The sequence below is a fragment of the Plasmodium malariae genome (assembly GCF_900090045.1).
Source record: "Plasmodium malariae genome assembly, chromosome: 10".
Lineage (NCBI taxonomy): Eukaryota > Apicomplexa > Aconoidasida > Haemosporida > Plasmodiidae > Plasmodium > Plasmodium malariae.
In genome coordinates this window covers 2,133,512-2,155,859 of record NC_041784.1, presented here as the reverse complement: position 1 = coordinate 2,155,859, position 22,348 = coordinate 2,133,512, and the positions used below count along the sequence as shown (strand labels likewise).

At 18.9% G+C, this 22,348-nt stretch overlaps 2 protein-coding genes across 2 annotated transcripts; one reads left to right on the top strand and one right to left on the bottom strand.

Annotated features, from left to right (window-relative positions):
• Window positions 1–4,839: 4,839 nt before the first annotated feature.
• Window positions 4,840–6,695, top strand: PmUG01_10053900 (PIR protein; the record flags this gene model as incomplete). The annotated part of the gene is made up of 3 exons (XM_029005739.1): window positions 4,840–4,857; window positions 4,998–6,365; window positions 6,495–6,695. The coding sequence occupies 3 exons, from the start codon at window positions 4,840–4,842 to the stop codon at window positions 6,693–6,695; spliced, it is 1,587 nt and encodes a 528-aa protein (XP_028862298.1).
• Window positions 6,696–8,370: 1,675 nt separating this feature from the next.
• PmUG01_10053800 (Plasmodium exported protein, unknown function) lies at window positions 8,371–9,249 on the bottom strand (the record flags this gene model as incomplete). The annotated part of the gene is made up of 2 exons (XM_029005738.1): window positions 8,371–9,027; window positions 9,187–9,249. The coding sequence occupies 2 exons, from the start codon at window positions 9,247–9,249 to the stop codon at window positions 8,371–8,373; spliced, it is 720 nt and encodes a 239-aa protein (XP_028862297.1).
• Between the last annotated feature and the right edge of the window lie 13,099 nt (window positions 9,250–22,348).

The window sequence follows — 22,348 nt, the reverse complement described above, 5'->3', positions numbered from 1 at the left end:
TGTAAAAAAATGTATGCCACCAATACAATTATCTAATATATATGAATTTTTTATATTTTTTTGCACTTATTATTAAAAAATTGTCTTTATATAATTTTATATTTCTTGTAATATAAATATATATTTTGTACTTTAATTTTTAGTTTAAATTATTAAGGATTTGTAATATAATTAAAAATTTACTTTCTAGCGATATATATATATATATACTTTAATAAATTTTGCTTATTTTTCATATTATGACGTTTACATATTTAATATATACAATTAAAAATATTTATATAAAGTATAATATTACATTTCAAAATATTATAATCATATCTACACAAGTTAAATAGTAAAATATTTACAAATTATGTAATGTTCACTTTAATAATCAATTTTTATATAATTCAGTATACCGTTTATATGGAGATAGCTATAATATTTCTATGTATAACTACATATTTTGCTTTAAAATAAAAAAAACTTAAAAAATTTCCCTTTCTTATTTCTAATATTAATTAGAGAAGGCGTAAGTAGAACATATATTTATAGGAATTCGCATCATTAGTGAAATTCGAATAATTTTTAAAGAATTGTTTTATTATTATCAACTAGTCTAAAATGTTCTGTTAAATATGTATAAGAAATATATTGGGTGATAATGTTCATATAGTGTTATATAAAATGTATATCTTTTCTACATTTACACAAGTTATTCACTGCTTAGTTGATAAAATAATTATAAAAAGACATATATATATATATATGTATATTAAAGCACTTAAACGAAAGCTATATAATAGGTATATACAAACTGAATAATTTAAATATATTTACTATTTATTCAAATATTATTAATTAATTTTGGCTTAAATATTGGAAAGCATATTTTTTATATACTCCTAAGAACTGTGCTATTTTTTTGATGCTTCACTAATAGTATATTAAATATGTTGAATATTTTATGCAGTTTGCTATGATTATCAAATTAGCAACAATAAAAGACTTATTTTTTTAATAATATGTGTTAGTTGTTTTATTCTTTAAGGAGTATCCTTATTTTTTTTAAAATTACTTTTTGGATTGAGTTATTTCTTTACCTTTTTTTAGTGAGTGTAATGTATATATTTTAGCATCGTCTAAATAAACGTATTAGAGAATTCTAATTATGCGAATGATTAAAGAAATATTAGTTAATCATTCTTCAAGTGTTTTGACTTTTTTATTTATCCTTATATACAGAATTTTTCATTCCATCTGTCCATACACAAAAAATTAGTTAATCAATAAGCATAATGTAATATATCCCCTGGACTGTTTATCATTTTGCTTGTACAATATTCTATAGAATTTTAAATTTAGGATAATAGTATATATATATATATGCATTTTAAGTTAATACTTTTTTGTGGATGAATATTTTACAAGAAATGTATGGATTTCTATTGTTCGCTTTGTATTCCCTCTATGGTATTAATAAGTAAATACATTATATATATTATTAGTGATATTCTAAAATTTAAGAAGTTAATAAACTAATAAATTTAACACTTTTGTGATAATTTATATGTTTTATGATTATATATAATGTTATAGTACGAGTCTTTTTATCAAATTATCTATTACGTATTTATAAAAGGTTATTAATCCGTTTAAAGTTTGAAAAAATATTTCTTAAACCTCTAACGAACTACTAAAAATTTCGCAATAGGTGAAAAGGTTAAGTAAAATAATATATTTTTTTAATATACCTTTAGTAGAAGATATATAGGAATATAAAGTATTTATTAATAGATGTTATATAATTGAGGTACATTGGTGTTTTATTCATTTATCCATTCATTTGACCAAAGGAATATGCATATAATTTTATATATCTATTTATAGACTTAGTAAATATATAGCAAATAAATGAATTATTTATGAATTTTTTACACTTATTGTATACACTAAAGTAGTTTATAATACCACATAATATAATTTGAAACAGTAAATTTAAATGAATGAATTATATGGAAAATATACTCCTTTAACACAATCATTCAATTAAAGAAAATGTTACATGAAACATATTTTCTAATTTAAAAAATTCATAAATTACTTTTTTTTTTTTATATTTTTTTAAATTAATGTTCGACAAAAATGTATATAAAACATTATTAATAAGAGTATATCTAATATTTCACTAAATATATCTGTTATTTTAACTGCTGAGTAATATTATAATTTGGTCACCCAAAGAGTATATTATATTTACATTTAAACTGAACTTACAAAATAGCTAACAAAAATGGATACTTTTTCTTTTTAAATATTTTATTTTTAAACAATAGATAATAAGTAATACTATATTATATATGATCAGCAGATAAGGATTTTTTGGAAAAAATATTAAATTTGGATATTTTTCGAATGTATTACTTTTTTCATATAATATTATATTCTTTAGAACATAAAAATGTGAAGTAATTAATAATTGTGTGCACATTTTTATAAAAATAAATTTTGTATATAACTACGTACATTCAATAATAAAGAAAATATTTTATCATTGTCCTTTCAATTTAACTTTAAACTATAATGTAGAGCAAACATAGAAATAATCTGAGGAAAATTTTTAACTTAAATATTAATAAATTAATGGATTAATTGGTTCATTTGATATACTTAATATATTGAAGCATAACATATTTAAAGTAATAAACAAAAATAAGCCAGGATTATAAAAATAATTTATATATCTAATGGTAATTGTATGATGACTATGATTAGAAATTATGAAGCATATAATTTATGGAATTTAACATATGGAGATTACCGAAATCTAAAATAAATAATCTAACATAATAAGAAAAAATTTTTAAAAAAGTATTTAAGGAAGATATATTTAAACAAAAATAATTAAAGCATTTTATTTACATTATGCAATGTCCATTATTGTATTATTAGGTAATTCTGTGTAATCTCATGAGTGACAATAAGGTAATCTTACAGATGTTAATACCTCTAACCAAAGAAGTATATAACATAATAAGTAAATTATAAGAACAAAATAAATAAAAATTAACATATGATACCTTTTGAAAAAATATGCAATACTATTATTTTTTTTTATTCAATGTAAAAGGAAGTATTATTATAAGTTTTATTTTTTTTTTCTAAAGAAACTTCATTAAGAAAACATACTTTTATTCGCATTTTTATTTTGCACTTAAACAAGTTATATTAATATTAGCATAATAAAATAATTTATTTATGTAGCAAAACAAAGGCATAGTATGCGAACCAGCAAGTTATGCAAACAAAAAAACAAAAAATAAAATGAAATTATATAAAATATAAATGTAATATGTAACATAAAAAATATTTATTTTCTCTTATGCATAAAATTGACAGAAAATAAATCTTCTTTCCATGTATATTAATATATACAATATAGTTTGTAATGTTATTTTCTTAATTTTCATGTGTTATAATTTTATTAAAACATGCTAATAATTGACTTATGCTCTAATTGCAATATTTTATACGTTTTTATTTTTAAAACAAAAAATGTTATATATATATATATATATATATATATATTATATATGTATTTAATAAAATAAGAAAACATTTTTTAATATTTTCATAATTTACTGATATAATAAATTATATTTTAGTTCATTTATCATTAAACAAAAGAAAATGTATAAAAAGGATTAAATAATCCATACAAATTGTGCTTCAAAATAATGTTCGTTTTAAATATTTTTTTAGTTTCTATGAAAAATTAAATAAATATTGCAAATATATTTCCAAAATTTAATATTAAACTATATTTGAATTATGCTAATTGCCTTTTAGTTATCTTCAAAATAATATTTTTATTATGCGGGAAAAATAAAAATGTTATTATTCTTCTTTTTAAGCGAATGAACATATTAAAGTTTTTATTAAAAATGATTGATCTGATTAGTACTTTTTATTCATATGCGCATTGATGTACAACATAATATATGCTATGTGAACTGTAATAATGAAACAAAAAAAACAATATCGACTTACAGTTTATTGTGGTCATTAATAGAGGTAAATAATTTGTATTTGCGTTAAATATAGCTTACCTAAATAGTGGAATTATAAGTAAAATAAATTTTCTAAATAAAATTTTTTATCATTAAAAAAAGTATATTTGTTTGTGTTTCTTTTCTTTTTTTCTTAATATTTCTCTTTTTAATTACATTTTTATAATTTTTCTAATATGAACTCGGTTAATTATGGTAATGCGCATATATAGAGTAGAAGATATAGTTTTAATGGGGTGATGATTATATTCACGAATAAAAAAATAACTTCTAAACAAGGAAATTTGGTAATTTTGATGGAATACCATATTTAGATATATATAAATATTTAAGTGTATAAAAATGCTTGAAAACAAAAATATATGATAGGGCATTACAATTTTTTATTTTTTATATTAAAATTTATATTTTCAATTAAAGAAAATTAGATAATAACAATTAATTACTTATGTACATATATATAGAGAGAGAGAATAAATTTTTTCTATAATACATTCTTTCTCTTTTACTATTTACAATTATACCGCATAAATGTTAAAGTTATTTCGGTTTTAATGAACAATATTAATTTAATATAAACGATACAGTTATAACTTATTTTATAAAATAAATTAGTATAACATTTCTATAAGAAATATGTAAATGGATGTAATTACTAATAAAAAAAAGAAAATGCTCGAAATGTGATAATTGTAAATATGTCGTCATTATTTATACGTAAATATATATATAGTTTTAATTATATAATCTAGTATATACATTGTAAGAGGGAAAGGAAATTATAGAAATGGAAGCTGTAAATTATGTATATTTTCATTTTTAGTTGAAATAATGATAATTATACTATATTAAATTATCACTTTTCACATGTAACATGAGAAAAATAAATCTTTGTATGAAATATTTTAGTACATGAATAATTCATTTTATACTTTCAATTTTCAGGAAGAAATTTTTAAGGATTCAAAACCGTATAATATATATAAAGAATTGGATGATGAAGTTAAAGATGTGACTGATGGCCAACATTGTACTGAATTTGAAGGAATAACTTCTACTCACAAAGAAAAATATGTTACACTTTGTAAAAAAGTATCAAAACTTTTAAAATATGTGTTTGATAAGGATAAATTGAAAAAAAGTAAGGAATATTGTTCGCACTATAGAAACTGGGTATATCAAGAAATATGGAATTTGTTTAAAGAAGGTGCATCAAATAATGATATCGAAGATGTTATTAATAAATTTAATAAATTACAGTTTGATCTTTTCTCTCATTACAAAAGGAGTGATTGTTCATATAGATTTGATATTAAGAATTTGCAGGGACTGAATTATAAAGTCGAAGAGAAGTATTTGTATGATTATTTTAAAAATTATAACACTATTAGAACTAGTGAAAATTGTAATAAGTGTACGAATGGTAAATATAAAGAATACCTTAAATCTATCAGTGATATATATAACAATTGGAAGGATTCTTGTTGTTGGTATGGGAAATCAGAATGCGACCATTATTTTTTAAGTTGTAAAGATAAGTTTGATCCTAGTGAAATCTTATCTGCATTTCTATCTAAAGGCAAAGGAAGTTGTGATGGGCTAAACAGTATTAGAGCTAATTTTGATGAAGAAGAATTAAATTCTATAGTATCAGATCTAGAAACTTTGAACACAATTACTTATGGAACATGCTATTATTTAGATAATGACAAACTTACACCAGGTGAAAAGAGACGTCAACATTGTAATTTATTAGCAGCATCTGTCATGTTAACTAGAAGTGCGCCTACAACTGTAGATGATGGATCAAGAGCATCTGTTAGTGGATCCTCTTCAGGTAGTGCGATTTCAGAGTCCAGGGCAGATCAAACAGGAGGAGAACCATCAAAAGGACATGTATTACAAGGTCTACGTGAAGCAAAAAGTAAAGAAGGGGATTTTGAAGAAATTACAGTAAAAAAAGAAGCTGTACCTCCTGTGAAAGACGCATCTGGTCCTATTAGATGGAAATTTGACGAGAGAGGAACACTGCAGTGTCCATCTAAAGGTAGAAATAAATATGAAGAACTACTTTGCGAGTATATGGATGTATTGGTTGAAGGAAATTTTGCTACAAAAATAGACAGAACTGGGAAGTACAAAGTTCAGATTGGAAGAACATGGAATGAATCCGATTTAAAACAATATCGTGTAGCAGTAAGGAAAAGGAGATCATCTAATGAATCAAATATATTAAACAACATTTTTGTCCGTATTTCTACTGGAGTTACTCTAGTAATGGGAATTATTTTTATATTTTACCTTTTTTTTAAAGTAAATACAAAATTATTTTTTACTGTATGTATACATAATTATTTAATATTTATAACATATTTTTCTTAAAATATTGTAATTGTGAAATAAACATATTTTACATGTTTTTTACTTTCATATATATATTAGTTTACTCCCTTCGGATCACGTTTACGTAGACATAGAAAAAGAAAACAAAGGTATAGGTTTGATTTTACCGATTTAAGTACACGCAGACGACCAAGGCGCTTCTTAAAACGTACTTATAGGCATTCTGACAGGAAAAGATTTAACGTAGTAAATATAGAAGATGAGCTTCATTCATCAAATGATTTACAAAATATCAACTGATATATATCAAAGATATTAAGAAGCCCACAAAATTGGATTATATAAACATTTCTATTAAGTACAAATGATAAAGATCAAACAATAAAAAGAGGAGCATAAATAAAATGTACAAACTTTTATTTTTAACTTTTTATATATATTTTTTTATTTGTCCTTTTATAATAATTTATTTTTTCTAATTTTTTGTCAAATACTTTTTTTGTATTTATTTAATTTTTTTTTTAATGAATTTAATTTGAACTTGCAATAATATTTGTTTTATATATTGAAAAAAGAACTAAAACGTTCCTACCTAATAATATTTTATGATTCTAATGTACCACAATTCAAGTGAGTATATTGGCAGAGCATTTTAATTTTATTTAATTATACTCATGGACTTGTACCCTGACTTCTTATTATGTGTTTTTAAAGCATAACGCATTTGAGATATATAGTTTTATTTAATGTAAAAATAAAATTGAATTTATTGAATTTATCTAATATAAGATTATTAAAAAAAAACAAAAAGAAGGAAAAATCAACACACTCATCATAAAATAAATAATTCAGTAAATATTCAGAACAAAATGTAGAATAAATATAAATAAAATAAACATTCTTAATTACTAAATATTCAAAACTCTTAATATTCCTCAATATTTCCCAATATTATTAAAAGCAAACATTGGAAAACAAACAAAAAAAAATTAAATTAACAGTCTATGTTAAGTATACTAAGCGGAATTTAATATTTACTAGAAATTTTAAAATATAATAATATTTAGTGCACAATAATATTAAAACCTGATCTACAGCATAAAATAAAATATAAATAAACAAAAAGATGTTTATCTCTTTCTTCTGATATTTAAAATGTCATAAAAGTTTTTTATATTTTTGGGCCTTATGTTACATTTTAATTATTCATTAAACAAATTGTTTAGTAAAAATAGACAACAAAGTTAAATAAATATATAGTAATTATTCTCTATATTATTTTAAATTACTCCTAAAATCTGATAAAATAAGTTACATCGATTTGTTTTTATTTTAATTTATTCTTAGCTCTCATATAATGAATTTGTGTTTTAAGTAAAATTAAATATATGATAATAACTTTTATGAAATATATAATTTACATATGTACATTTAAACAAATAAAATATACAACAATAAGCAATAATATATAATCATTCAATTAATTTGTATCTTAATCAGAAAAAGGAGATAATTAATTTTTTATATTATATTAATAAAACTTCTCTTTGAATATATCAACAAATAGTTTTTAAGAAAGAACATGATAATAATAAAAACAAGACAATATTTTATAGGTACACACACAAACTACAAAAGATAACTACAAAGTTACTTTTATTATGCCTTTCCGTAATTATTTTGAAACATATTTATGTATATATATTTTTTTTCCAAAATAATATATTTTAATATACATATATATATATATATATATATAAGGATATAACCTTTTGTCAAACTAAAAAGAATAATTTAAAATACAAATTCAAAAATATTAAAACATTCAAATTCATCAAAAAATGAAAAACGTTTATTTTTACTGTTTCCTATGAAAAAGATTATTTATCTAAAGGTGGATTAATAAAAGTTATGTACTTATATTTATGCTTGTAATGAATATATGTAGCTAAGAAAATAAATGATCATAATTTTTTTAAAAACTTATATTAGTTGAAGGACGATATTTCCTATTATTCATTTTACTTTTTATATATAACATTTTATCATATTTTTCAACCTTCTTACAGATAAAAATAGCCAATGGCATAAACACCATAGGCAATATATATATTAATATAATTATTGGTATGGTCCAATCTTTTGGAATTATTTCTCTAAGTCCCCAATTACTAAAATCTATCATAGCAATATTTAGTATTACAATGGGTAGATATATGATAAATAAAGCACGTAACATATTTATTTTTTTTTTTTTACTACTTTTTAATAACTTAAAATCATCATTCGTAGCAAACCTAACATGATTTTTATAATATATATGGTCATATATTCTTTTTCCAAAATGTGAATCTCTTCTTGTGCATACAGAAGAATTATTTTCCCTAGATAGTTCATAGTCTCCGATATTATTATATATATGTTTACATAACTGATTATTTTTTCTTCTTGATAATTCATCCTTGTTAAGTACATCTTTTTCTGCATATTCTTCATTAATTGGAACCTTTACTTTCACAAATACAACACTTGAATCCTTATTCCGTTTATATTTTGCAAGTAATCTATAAATTTTTGTATCTAATTTTTTACGATGTTTGCAGTTTTCATTCAAAGATATGTTAAATGTGTTCTAAAAAAAGAAAAAAAAAATATAAATATTTCCTATTTAAACATTAAATAATTTTATTCAAAGGAAAAGTATTATTAAAAATACAACAAGTCAAATATCAATAATACAAAATAATCTTATAAAACATTGTCATAGCACATCATTGTTAAAATATTATACCCAACTTAAAAAAATAAAGACAGCAATTATATTAAAAAAAAGCAACTTATTTTTTTGTTCCATTATGTTAATTATTAATATTATAATTTATTCATTTAAGAAAAAATTAAGAATAGCATAGTGTACAACTAATAATAAGGGTTGCTACATTAGTTAAAAATTTTTTTTGACGTTGCTCCATAAAGATCTAAATAAAATATATATATATATATATATATATATATATATATGTATTTTACAAAAGAGAAAATGAAAAATAACTATTAAATTTTTATTCTATTGTTACTTATAAAAATCTAATTCGAATTAAAATAATTTAAGTTCGTTAATAATTATAAATATTCAAAATATATAAAATAATTATCGAATAGTAGACTGATTTCATAATAATTTATTATATGTTTGGCGAATAAAAAGAAATCATTATTGTAATATTTCTAAATTATTGGTTTATTCAAAATATAAGTGAAAAATGGAGATACTATATATAATTTTATGCATTAAGGCTTTAATTATTGATTCCAATTAATTTTCCTTAGCATTTCAAATACATACACAAACTGCATATTATAAAATTTAGTAACTATAATTAAATGTTTTTAATTATAAATATAAATGAAAAAATTAAATTTTAATAAAAGAACATTTCCATTATAAATTATTCCGTAATAACTAATATAATATGAATTCTGTGAAATAAGATACATTTGTAAGAAATGGGATTTTCATGGTTTATAATTTATGAAATTTTATATTTTAAAAAGTATAATCCATATAAAAGTTTTGTATCTGTATAATATTATGAATTATATTTTAGAAATACATTTTATTATTGCATATAATATATTAATAAATTTATAAAAACACTTTTTTTTCGTATTTTATTCATTAAATAAATTAATGTTTATGATTAAAAACAAAAAAGAAAAAAAAAAAAAAATCAAAAATATTTTTTGTTGATATTTCTATGATTTATTAGTAATAATTTCAAGAATATTCTGATAAAATATATTTCCTAATAATTATTATATATAATATTTTTTAATATAATAGTATAATAATGTGTTAAGAAAATCATTAATTTATTTTTTTCAGAACAATTTTTTAAAATAAGTTTATTATTTCTTTTGTTTTATAAACACATACCATAAAAAGCATATATTTAAAAAAAATATATACGTAAATATATTTTAATTTAATTTTTGCTTTTGTGCGAAATACATATTTACAAAAATATTATATATCTTAATTTTTTTAATTGTGGTTTATATCACTGCAAATGGAAACTAAAAAATTATTATACGCACAAAACATTATACGAATCATAAAAAAAATATTTCATATTACATTTAAAAAAAAAAAAATTAATCAAAAAAAAAGGAACGAAAACTATTAAATATAAAGATAATTTTAAATTAAAAAAAAGTAATTATGAAGAAATTGTATAATTCTATATTTATTCCTAATATAAATGTAATTATAGTCTAACAAAAGAACCATATTTATTACTTCATAATAAACTTATTACTTTATTGTTTCATAAATGAATTATTTTAATTGTCACTTTCTAAATATTTTAATTTTTTTTTAAATGAAAAAGTAATTTTTTGAATTCTTTTTCTTTTTGTTTTTAATATATTCATTCTTTTCTACGTTATGCAACTATATCATAAGTTAAATTATGCTTTTATTTTTTAATATTAGTCTTAATATTTTTCTATCTACCTAAATGCATTATGTTATATTTCGTGGTAATATTTCATAATTTATCATTTATATTATTATTTTATTTTTATAATTTGTTATATGGATAAGATCATATGAATATATAATACTTAATAATTTTGTTTGACATCAATATTTCGGTAAAAAAAATTATAAAATTATATAAAATGTATCCTACAAAAATTTTATTATTTAATATTTTTTTATTTATTAGTAATACTGCACACCCATGTCATATCATATATTAACTATGCTATTACTTATGGGTCTAATAAGTTGTACGTGAAGAAATATATTTTTTAATTAATGAATGAACTGTACAAGTTTTTCATTTTTATTATTTATACTTTTTTTATAATGATATGATTTTAAAATGTATATTATCCCTTAGTAGCTTTTTTTCTTTTTATATGGACAATCATATAGAAAAGACATTCATAATATTCACTTATATGAGTTTATCACTTTTTATTCAACATAGTGATTATGTATTAAAGGTAATATATGATTTTGTTTTCATTTATTTTAGTTTATTTAGCATTCTCACAAAATAGCATATATCTTAAGAAAAACTATTTATTAATTCATTTTTTATAAATTATATAATTTTATAACATACAATTCATTCCTATACATATGATCGAGTACTTCATTACTTTAATATACTCACATAGTCATTCATATATAATGAATACTATTCTTCGGATACTTCAATATATAACAAAACTTCTATATTTACTTTATATATTAAGTTATTTTAATTACTTCGTTAGGTTCATTATGTAGAAAATTATCTCTTTAAAAAGTTTTAACTATAAGACTTGGGCATTTATTTACATATATGTTTTCCAAATATTATTTAACTACCATTCCATAAAATTTAATAATTATATTATGCATGACGTATAAGTAAACACCTACTAATTCGCCTTACGTTACGTATATTTAATTCTATGTCTTGGTAAATATTTCTATAAATCATATTCTCCATTTTACTTATTAAAATACAAATGTGAAATAAAAATAAATATTTTTGTATTTCAAATACCTTAATTCTAATATATAAACTTGTTTTATAGATTTTTTTTTTTCTTCCTATTAATGTATTAATTTCAAATTATTTGTTTTCCATTTTTATTATTTTTTTCTTTATTTTATTTAAAAATATTTTTCTTTATTTATTTTTATACTTTCTTAAATTATATCTTTTTAAAAATATATTTTATACCTTCTAATATTTCTCAATATTATAATTGCATTATTCTCGTATCTCCCTTCATTAAAAAGTTTTAGATTAATTATATTTCCTTTTATATAGATATAACGTATAATTTAATATTAACTATATTCTTCTTTGCATGTTCTTTATCTGTAATTCTTCATTTTTTCCCTCTGAATTGAATTTTATATGAAACCATATGTGTGTACTTTGAATATTGTTATTATCTGTCTTTGTATGTTACATATCCAATAACTCTGAGGCATATCATGGAACATAATAATCTATATTTAATATCTTTCTTAATGAATTTGTTCTGGAGTATGTTGAACCATTCTTTTATAATTAACATGTATGTTCTTTATTAATATTTATATATATATTTATTTTCTTTAACTGTTATGAAATTAAGCCTCCAATTGAGATAATATTTAAAAAAAAAAAGTTTAATATATATGTAGTACAATGAATTTATAGTGGTAACCTTTTAGAAAAAAAAAATATATATAGTTATGTATTAATAATTAAAAGGGGATACACACTAAAAAATACTGCATTAAGTTCAGAAACATTTAACGAATTAATAATGAAAGAATTACATGTTAATTTGATAGAAGTTTCTAAAACAATAATATTAATATTCTTAATCATTATTGATGTTTTATTTTTTTTTATTATCCTTTCTGTAGTATATTTAACAAAATAATTAATTTATTTAGATTTAGCTGCCTTTATAATTTCAATATCAAGTTTGTTAAAGAAAAAACTTTTTAATTTTAAATACATTGTAAGCGTGTTATACATTTCACTAATAATAAAATCCCTACAATTATCTGCATAATTATTATCATTAAACACTCTCATCACCTCCCTATAAAGTTTGTATATAATATACTAATATGAATAATTTATTGGCAAATACACTTTCTCCTCATGATTTACAGCACTTATTTTACTTTTCATAAAACTGTAATTCTAAAAATAATCATGTAAATGATTCACATCTTTATAGGTTTTAAAATTAAAATCAGAATTAAACCAACATGTTGAAATCCTTAAATTATTTAAATTGATAACATTCTCTACATCAGAAGATTATTAATAAAACTAATCTCCCTATTATTATTCCTACGAGTATTTAAATTTTTCCTCAATCTGTGATAAAAAGATACCTGCAAATAAAAAAAGCGATCTATAAGATCTTCCTTATTATTTTTACTAGGCAATTTTTTTAGGTATATTTATACATTCTTAAAAATCTTTTTAAATTTTTCATCCCCATCTTTTAAATCGTTACAATAATAAATAACATAACTTACGTTCTCCTCATAACAGAATTCTTTATATCTTTCATATGAGGCAAACACTTGTATTTTATCTTCCAGGAAATTACGTGCGAAAAATTAATTATGCAAATATATATTACTACTAGTAATAAAAAAAAAAATATCTTGCAATAAAATTCTCCAGATATATATAGTATTTTTTTAGGGTAATATATTTTAATAAAATATAATAATACTTAAAATTATTAAAAAATTAAATGTGTACTATTTATAAGATTTCTAATTAAATATGTTTTCATTATCCCCATATAGTTCTATATATGTATACATTTCTTATTTCCCCTAGGTCCTATGTATTTTTTTACAAGGAAAAATACATGCTTGTGTTGTTTTATTTACACCACATTAACTTTTAAAGCGTTTTTATGATAACTAAAACATGTATTAATTTTATATTATCATTTCCCTTTAAATATAAAAGAATTATATTTCGTAATTGATATTTAATCATAATATATATTACCAAAGCATTTACTTACAAAATAATATACATTATACTTATTTAATTGAAGCTTACAAAGAAAAATAGAATAATTTTTTAAATATATCCAGTAAAAAATAAATTAACCAAAAAAAACATTTTGTATTTATGAATTATATATATAAAAATAATAGATTTTCTTTTGATTTTATTTTATTATAAAATTAAAATTTACAAATATAAACTAATTAGTAATTCTCCATAAAAACTACGTATATTTTATCACATTTTTAAAATGATATAAGTCTTTAATAATTATAATTATATACATATGTATAATAAGTATATATAAAAAAATATCCACACATTTATATGATTTTAGAAAATTTATATTTATTTCCATTAATTCCAATAATTACTTAGCTTTTTACAGATATATTTACATATATAAAATATTACAATTATAAGAAAAAAAAAAGAATTATATATATTAATATTAATATATTACCATATTTAATTCACCAAATTAATATCCTAATTATGTTAAATTAAAATAAATATATAGTTTAATCATATATAAAAATAAAATATAATATATATATAATTCATTTTTGTAAGAATCTATTAATACCAAAATTAAGCACTATAATAAAATAATAAATGTGAATTATTCTTCATTTAATGGTAAAGACATGACATGCATAAGTTAGCATACAATTATAAAAAATTGATGTTTAATAAGCATATTTATTTATTATATATATGTATGCTTTCTCCTTTATACTATAGAAAATAAACTAAAGAACTCATAAAATGGTTTTTACAATGAATAAAAATTCTATGATATATTCATTTAAAATATATTTGGTATTATAAATATTAATATTAGTTTTAAGTAAAAAATAAAAAATATTTGTACATTAATTAAAGAAAATGCATTAATTTTGCTTTATTATTTACAGAGAAGAGCAACATTTACATTGAATTCCAAATTAATAATGGTCTTATTTAAACTAAGTCAATAAATAATCATTTTAGAATAGTATCACATGAAATAAAAGGAACAGTTGTTTTATATTTAATGTATAAATTATGACTCCTTAATAAAATTATATGAACTATTCGTTACATATCAATTTTAAATCATAAATATATATTTTTTATGTCAATCTAATTAAACACCATATTATATATAAAAACATATTTAATTGTGCTAAAAAAATACCTTAAAATACAGATTCAGAAATGTTACAACATACAAATCCACACAAAAATTATAAATATTTTTTGTGGGCACTTGTTTATCAAATATGCCAGGTATATGCTGATGTATCCAATAAATTTAAGCAATTATGTATAAATTTGTTATATATATCTTCAAATATATTACAGTTATTATTTAACATGAACTTTTACAAAGAGAAACATATTTCTTATTATTACTTTATGTATTTGCTTTTCGTAATTCACATATTTTTTATAATTTTTATAAATATATAAATATACCCTGTAAAGAATACAACACATAATGCATCGAAGACTCGTAAATACAATGCTTCAAAACTTATTTCAAAAATTGTTTTAATAATACTAATTAATAGTAAAAAGAATACCAAATAGAGCAGTATAAAAGATAAATATATTCGTAATCCGAACTTTTTAAATAATATTTCTCCATAAGTTTTATCACTAAAGATGCATTTTTTCTAATATAATCTATATAATCAAGATGTTTAAATTATATTCTTTCAAAACGGGATATATTTTTTTTTTCAAATACTAAATATTTATGTCTGTTATATTGTTTATCGAATTCCTTCTTGTATAATATACTTTTATTTTATTGTTTGATTCTTCTATTATACTACTTCCATATTTAGTTCTAACATTATATTAGTTCTCTTTATTATTATGTATCATATTTTTTACCCATGTAATATTTTAAACATTATTCTTTCCATATTGTGCTAACAATTGATAATTATTTATATATAATTTTTTATTAAAATTGTACTTTCCTACAGTATTATAAAATGTACACTAAAAACAATATATAGATATATTTATCATTTAGATAATAATAACACTTTTGCTACATAATAGAATTAATAAGAATAAACCAAAAAATATGTCAATAATGTAAAAATACCTAAATAATTTTATCATAATACATCATAGCTATAATGATATGTCCATGTTATAAGGATAGATGTAGTAATTATTATGAAAAAGAAAGATATCATTTTTTGTTATATTTTAAAGTTCTTTAATATGATAATATATATAGTCCAAAAAAAATTTAATTATAATATAATATAATTTTAATCACAAAGAACAATGTAATTACATTTGTAAATTTAAACTTACTATTTGTTCATAACATTTTTAGTTATATATATATACTATTTTAAATAATCGATAAAAAAAAAACGTTCAAATATAATATTAATGTTTTATGATAATGTTATATATAAATGCTAAACCTTAATAAATTAAATATATTTTGAATTCATTCTTAAATATTCAAAATATATACATTAATATATTACACTAATTAAATAAAGTTTTCTTATATTTTCAAAAACAAAAAAACATATGATTTCCTAATATTAAACAAAATGTGAAATACATCTAAAAAACGAAATGTATAGAATATAGATTATGCATTATACTACATATTAAAAGAATAATTTCTATTTTTAAAGATGCTTTTGTATTTGTTATCCGAATTTTATAAATACTATGTTTTGGAACTAATATATATAAATGATAAAAAATATTAATTATCGCAAAAATATAGTAGGAATGATAATAAAAAAAACAAAAATATTTTACAAAATTTGTGTCATACTAATTATAAAATTTACAAACTATATGATATTTTATATATTTAAAAAATGATATTTGTATGTTACAACATCACGTATGAACAAATATATATATTAAAGTTATTAAAGTATATATATTTTTTTTTGGCATAAATTTTTAAATGATTAATTTTAAATAATTTTAATATTTATCATTATTTATAAAAAAACTTCTTTATACTCATGAAATTAATTTATTTTTACATTTTTTTAATTAAAAATATTCATTTAGAGGAAATATTAGTGTAATAAAAAATATGGAAAATAAATCAAAGATAAAAAGTATTTTTTCGTTAAAATATTAAATATATGTGCTTTAATGCAAAGGTATCTCAAATGAAATATATTTAAAATATAAGTATAATATAAAGGTTACATTATGTACATAATATATAAAAATAAGCAAATTATTTAATAAAAAATGTTTTTAAGTAAAACTTTTCTGATAATTTTAAATGGAATATATTATTTTTTAATTCATTCTTTTGCAAATCAATAATGCCAGGAATATATTCTAAGGATACAAATTATACAATGATTATAAATATATAATATATTGTTAAACATATCTATAGAAGAAAAAAATATTATTTTTTATTATTTTAAAACTTTATATATAGAAACCATTCCTGTGACAGATAGGAATGTTATATGCAAGGAAACATATTGTAATCGTTCTATAAAAAGACTCTACATTATTGTTTACATTAAAAAGTATTATTCTTAAAACTATACAGTTATAATAATTAAAAAAAAATGAAAAAATAGATAAATTTAAAATAGTTTTTTTAAATTTCAAAAAAAAAAAAAAATTTTTAATTAACGCTAATATATTTTATTGTTTTAATATATATATTATTATCGTCGTATCATATACGGAAACACTTATTTAGTTACTTTTATGTTATTTCGGAATATGATAAACTCTCATTTTTATGTACAATTAATGTTTTATATAAAGCATTCACTGAGTTATTTTAAAAATTCATAATAATATATATATAACCTATAAATATATTACAGAATTTAATTCTTTGTATAGGAAAATCTTCCAATGTATTTGCCTATAAGTATGATTTATCAGTTTTAACTATTTTCATTTTTCGAGATATTTTGTTGATTTTTTTTTTTTTTTTTAAATAAATAAATATTTGTATAAATTATTTATATTTTAACAATTTGAGAAGCAATATACACATAATTTAATCTTCTAGTATAATATTTTATCTTTTCATTATTACATTTATATAGCATAGGTGTATATTATATATTTTATATATATCTCAATAAAACGTTCCTGCTTTTTTCATAATGTACTTTTTATTTTTAATGAATAGTTTTAATTATATTAATGCATAATAACAAAGGAAGTTAATAAAGAAAGTTATTAAATTTACATTTGCATAATATAATTTTCATATTTATACTAATTATATAATATTATGTCTACAAAAAACAAATAATTCATTTACATATTAAATTTTTACTGGAAATTGTATATTCATCATATGTTTTTCATATATATTTTACCAAAGAAACCAATATTTTGCTTTTCTACAAAGAAGATATATTTTATTTATCCCTTTTTATAATATTACATGTAAACTATATGTTTAACTATTTCTGAAATATTCCCATAATTCAGTTTTATATATAGTTTTCGTGCCTATGCTAAAAAATATAATTTATTATATAGTAATCTTATAAGTATATATTTTACTCTAAATTCAATAACTTTTGAACACAATAAAAAAACTTGAAAATAAATATCACTCTTATAAATATCTTGTTATTAATCACATAAGGGTACAGTTATTAAAGTATCTTAATGAACTACATGAAAGTATTCAAACAAAAAGTTATACAGTTCCAGTAAAATTAATATTTATTTACTTACTGGAACAACCTGAAACAACTGAAACTAAGGTGTATGAGCTTTTCTTTTTATTTTCAGTTATTACATTAACATTTATTCCAGTGTTTTCTATGTTTCCTTTTGTTTAGTACTATAAATTAATTTACTTAAAAACGCATATGTTCTACACTATCCATAAAATATGCTGCTACATGTATCACCATTTTAATAATGTTGCATATACAAATATGAAATTTATTTAATAATAGATTATATCATTTGTACTTTGATTCGGTCTTCAATATGAAAAAATAAAATTATTTATATTAACAGAATTCCTGAATACTGATAAATGGCTCTAAAAACGATCAAATATGTTTGACCAATAGTATGTATTACATAAAGTATATTCCACAAAATTTTAATTCATAATTCTTCAAAAATATATGTTCTTTTACATATAAAAGAAAATACTGAACAATTCAATCGAAATGTATATTGAAAAAGCAAAAAACAAAAAAAAAATATATTTTGTTATTAATAATAACACTACATATGCAATAATTTATGAGTATGATTCTAATAATGCGATACAAAGTTCATACATATAGACCAAAGTAAAAAATTTAACAACTAAAAAAAAAAAGAAAATATAAAAAATTAAAAGACAAATATTTTAAGCAAAATTATAAGCAATAAAGATACACAAATATAAAAAAGAATTAATTATAAATGGTTAACATATATTCAAATTATTGTTTCATATTAATATACTTGTGTTACATAATATTTCTTATATTATATCCATTCACACAATATATATAAAAGGGAATTCATCAAAAAATACACATTAATAATTCAGAAATCGTAACAAGTACAGTAAATGTAATGGATAAACATAATTATAATTAAAATCAAATAAAAATTTGTAATATTAAAAATATGTCATATATTAACTTAGTAATAATACATAAATATTAATTTTTATACATGATTATTAAATTACTAGTAATTCTATACATTAGGGACCTCAAATTTTGAAACTTGCATACGAGAACAATATGAATTTATAAGGAATAAATTGTACATAAAATAATCATATTTAATCCTATAAAATGAAATGATACTTATAAAAACATAAAAAGGATATCACATATTTAACATTACAATAATCTGCATAAATGTAATTTATTGCCTTATTCGTGTAAATACTTATAAAAATAAGACTATTTTGTTATAGGACGGGATTATATATTTATCTGTTCAACTAAAACGATATTAGTAAAATTAAGATGTATTATCAAGAAACAATTTTTTATTTTTATTTTTCAGGTATATTATTATTTAATGTTGTTTACACTTTAATGTTATGTTGAAAATTATGAACACTAATTTGAAAGATATTAAATATAAATTTAAATAAGTGCCTTTTTATAATAATTTATATCACATTTTTTACATTGTATATTTGTATACATTAAATAATGAAAAATTATAACTTCTTATTTAAAAAATTACATTATATTAAATGCAATTACTATTACATATTTTTCCGGTAACAAGCTATAATACTTAATATTAATATATCATTACTATTAGCTTATATTATGTTAATATTTTACTTAAAATTATATCTATTTTTAGGTTAAATATTAGATTTGAAATAAGAAGACAATAGTATAATCATAATATTATTAACGAAAGTTCATTAATTCATATTAATTCATATTTTTATTGTATTATTTTTAAATAAAAAAACAGAATAAAGTACAAAATTCTGTATTACGCAAAAATTAGGATGACACACTAAAAAAGATAATTAAAAACGAATAAATGTGGAAAAAAAAATATATTCAAATATATTTAATAAATATTAAGAAAAAAAATTTTTTACAAATATTTTATAACTAATTTACGCAGTTTTCTTCAAATTATTTCAAATATTTCAACAGATAATATGTTGTTTTTTGTTTCCATATATTAATCTACAATATTATGTTCATTATATATATTACGCTTATATAGGTTTATATAATATATACAAATGCAGAATGCAAAAAAAATATATTTTAAAACATAATAAATTATTTTTATGTATAATCCATTGTATATTGTTATTAAATAACATATTTAAAAAAAAAATGGAATAATATATAAGAGATTAAAATAAAAAGAGCATGACTACAAACAAATATATTTTATAAAAATAAATCAATGAATAAAAAAAAAAAAAATTAAAATATAATTCTTTAACATAAGTGATTTGTTAAAAATAAACATGATAATGTAATTTTATATGTAAAATAATTGCAATATTTTATTATTAGTATATTAATTATTTATTTCCTGATTATTTTCTATCTTACATGAAATTGTTTTAAATGAAACATTAAAATAAGTAAAAATGTATGTACAATATAAAATAATAACCTATGTTGTTGATTATAAGTTTTAATTGTTTTGCATTCTCATTTAGATATTCACTCCTTTACGATATTAAAAATTATTTATAATATTCATTTTTTTGCATTATAAATAAATATTTATCAGTATTAAAAAGATATTTTCCTATTGTTATATGTAGAAACAACCAAAAGAATTAATATTATATTTCTAATCTATCTATTAGAATATATCTATCAAGAATTACTAAAAAATAATTACAATGCTTAAATATTTTTTGTTTTATCTAATTCAATGTATTATTACATTTGCATTCAGTTATTATGTTATTATTTTTATTTCAATTTTATAATATATTCTACGTTGTTTTCAAATATATTTTATAATTTAGTTTGTTATAATTATTTCTTATTTACCTTTTATAGTTTTAATAAGTATAAGAACACATTTTCATTAATTATTAAAACAAAACATACTTTTAATTAATTAACAGTTTGTCCAAACGAAATAATTAATATCTAAAATTGTTAATGGACCACTAAAAAAGAAAATAATTGTATAATATAATATACTATATTAAGATTATGCTATGCAATAATATATACAACAAATAATATATACCACAAATAAGAAATTTTTAGGTAATAAATATTATATTAAGCGTCACACGTTTATTTTGAAGATACAAACTTCCTTTAAGCATAGCAACAATTTATTTTAATTTTTATATTATTATGTCTTCTTCGTATATACAGTGCAGTAAATATATAAAAATATTAACAAAATAATAACACTATAATGATCTATATCAATTATGAATAAAAACAAATAAGACAAAAAAAACAAATATATAAATATACTATCAGTGCTAATAATTATTTGGATTATATTTCAACTATCTTAGGAAAGAAGAATAAAAGGAATTATTTACCTTAATATATATAATAATATCTAATTATATATATATATTGATGCACTAAGAAAAAAGAAAAAATGACAATATATAGATTAAAGAAATTTTTACAGATTAAACTCTATATTACATATTGATGTAACTTATATAAATTGTTTTATTGTTAATATTTTGGTTTTTCCTTTACAACGAGAATATTATTTTTGCATAATAATATATGCATAACTGTGAATTAATATTAAAATATAGTTAGGATATATCACCAATTGTAATATATTTATTTAGAGAAAAAAAAGATAAGGAATGTAAAAAATAAATATTAATGTATTCGATTAATTTATAGTTCACATATAAATTCTTATGTAAATGATAATTTTATAATTTATTTATATTAAAATAAATTAATTTAAAAT